The sequence below is a fragment of the Lactuca sativa genome, chromosome 3 (genome assembly GCF_002870075.4).
Source record: "Lactuca sativa cultivar Salinas chromosome 3, Lsat_Salinas_v11, whole genome shotgun sequence".
In the NCBI taxonomy this organism is placed as follows: domain Eukaryota; kingdom Viridiplantae; phylum Streptophyta; class Magnoliopsida; order Asterales; family Asteraceae; genus Lactuca; species Lactuca sativa.
In genome coordinates, this window is record NC_056625.2 from 73,471,678 (window position 1) to 73,474,607 (window position 2,930).

Consider the following 2,930-nt stretch of genomic DNA (forward strand, 5'->3'; position numbering starts at 1 on the left):
TCCAAGCTCATATTTATATAGGACATTCTTGTATACGTGACATGTCTTCTTGACACTTCTACTTTGATCATCCCATTAATTATCTCTTCTTATCCATATTGTGGCAAATAAATGTCCATTGTTTGGCTTCTTACTCAATCTTATCTCTATCACAACAATTCTTGAATGTCTAGGGTCACATCTGGACTTTCCATTAATCTTCTGGAGTCTTGAACCCCTATTGGAACTAAGGTTCCATAATTGATCGTTTAAAGCAAACACAAAACCGATAACCACTAAGGCCAATTGAATCAACCAAACACAACAAACAAAACGTTATTTAATGTGAACGTTAGCCGTCGGTTGCCTAACATGTCCAATAACATCACATCTCCATGACTTATTTATATTTTCTACATTTTGTATCATATCTAACATCTCTCTGTCACATGTCTAACGTAACATTATTATTTTCGCAACTTCCATCTTCCTCTCATATGCCTTTTTATCAGCCAACAATCCATACAACATAACTACTAACATGTAGTATATTCCCTCCCATTCATCATAACCCAATAGTCAAGACAAATAGACAATGTGTGTTCTTTTTCTTTCTTTTCTTAGTAACCCTTATAGTTTGGGGTTGTTCGACTGGTTTGTAAAAGTAAAGTCACAATTTAAAACATATATTTGCGTATCCACATTAAGCACAAGCAAATGTAGATACAAGTATGATCAATATCAAATCAATTTTACTCCCTATCACATACAACAAAACCTATGCGATCTTGACTACCAAAAATCAGCAAATTAGATATCATATTTTACATACTATTACACAAGAAGGAAAATTTTAACCCAAGATGAACAATTTGGGTCTCTTGCTACAAGTTAAAAATCAAAACCACCAACCTTTGTGCTTGTAGTTATATACACACAAAATACCATTACCACGTCATAACTTCTTTCTTGAACTTGATGCTGACTTTGATGATCCAACCCCATCACCACCACCACCACCACCCCATTGTGAAAAACCCTTGAATTTTCCGGCGAACTCCTTGCTGGAGCTGCCCTTCATCAACACCCCCTTTTTTATCCGATTTTGGTTAATCAACAACATAGCATTACATGGGACCCCGTTTTTCAATTTTGACAAAACCCGTTGTTCAGGAGAATCTTTTTTAGATTCAGATTTAGAACAAATGGGACAAGGAGGATCACCTTTGTGTGTTTTTGGTGTTGTTTGGTCCAAACATTCTACATGGTAGACATGGCGGCAGGAGAGAACTCCGGTCACCGGAAAATCTCCGCTTCTGATAATCTGGCGGGAACTCCATGGTGATCTCTGTGAAAGAAGCCTCTCACAGAAGCCACATTTATCAAAACTACCACTTAATCTGTCAAGAGAATCAGATTCAATTGGTTCTGAAACATCTGAAAACTCAAACTCACAACTGGAACGGTGTCTGTCATCGGAATCATGAATTCCGGAGTTGACTGGATGGACCGGTTTGGACATGAAACATCCCCGACCAGCGAAATCACTACTGTCTGAATCGGAAGAAATAGAAGCTCTGTTTTCATGGGGAACAGATAGTCCCTAAAAAAAGTTTAATTGTTTTTAGTCGGGTGTAAAAACTGACAACAAGTCGTAAGTTGAGGGTACCAGAATGTAAAGATAATAATACCTCAGAAGTTGGAGAAAATGATAATGGCACCAAAACTCTTTCATGGAGGTTGATTTCTTGTATAGCTGGAGGAGTCCATTGCTGAGCTGGAGATAAGTCAGATGGGGTACTAAAAAAAGCCCCAATTCCATCGGAATTAGAATGCCGATGATTTGGTAAGTAATTTGTTCTCAACCAGTTTCGACTTTCTCTACTGTTTGAAGAGGTAGATGATCCGTATAAACCGTTTCCTTCTTGGGAATCGAATGATTCAACTTCGGAATGGAATCGGAAATCCCATCTTGGTGGTGGAGGAGAGAAGCTGGTGTTGGTTCGCCAGTAGGGTTCGTGTGGGCCCATGGACCAGTCCTGGCTAACCGCATTCGACCCATGTGGCCTAGCAGCCACACAACAAAGAGACCCCGTTTTAGCTATCTTTTGTCACACGCCTAAATTATTCTTTTTTATGCTTTCTTCAATCTTTAATAATGTCAACCCATATATCAAACATCAACCATCTGTACAAATGAAAAAGAATATATAATAATTCAAGTCAAAACAAACAAAGAACTTAAGGATTAAGGAATAAGGAACGTCTTTCATTATTCGATTATCTGAAAGTCAAACCAAAGAATCATATTTGACTTTTGTGATTAAGAACTGAAGAGCACTAATTCACAAATTAGTATATGGATTATGGCGTCTATATGAGAAAAATAAATCTCGCAATGATTACAGATATCACATTACTTAGAACAAATCGGATTCATTTCAATTGACACTTTGACCATGAAATTTAGCAAAATGAGTATCGCAGGGTTGTTACCCTTTTAATAACTTCAATTTAGTGACTTTATGATGCTTTGCTACTCAATCGAAAGTAAACATTCGTTAGAAGGGACATACTAGGGTCAAAATTCATAGAAAAGGGTCAGGGAAGTTATGAAAACGGATGATACTGTGTGTGTACATCTATTAACAATGAAAATGATTCAGGATGCCAAATAAACAGTGTAGAAAACCCTAAGAAGCTTTATCGATAAGCAAAAAGGGGAAACAGCATAAACACAAAGAGACAAGAAAAAGTGTGAGAGAGAGCTCGTGGGTGTACTTACTGCTATGATTACGGGGTTTCGAGCGAAGCGATGGGGATGATGAATTTTGGTGGCGCTGTCGACGGAGAAAAACCCTAATAAAACGGAGAGTGCGCCATTGTTTTACTTGCCCCCCATTTTTGCTTCATGCGCTCCTGCTTTCTTCAACTTTCAAATTACCTTTTGG

General features: G+C 37.9%; 1 protein-coding gene across 1 annotated transcript; it reads right to left on the minus strand.

The window, feature by feature from the left end:
- Positions 1 to 655: 655 nt before the first annotated feature.
- Positions 656 to 2,930, minus strand: LOC111879108 (uncharacterized). The gene is made up of 3 exons (XM_023875586.3): positions 2,765 to 2,930; positions 1,671 to 2,167; positions 656 to 1,582 (listed from the first exon to the last, which is right to left on the minus strand). The coding sequence occupies exons 2-3, from the start codon at positions 2,007 to 2,009 to the stop codon at positions 935 to 937; spliced, it is 987 nt and encodes a 328-aa protein (XP_023731354.1). The 5' UTR covers positions 2,010 to 2,167; positions 2,765 to 2,930; the 3' UTR covers positions 656 to 934.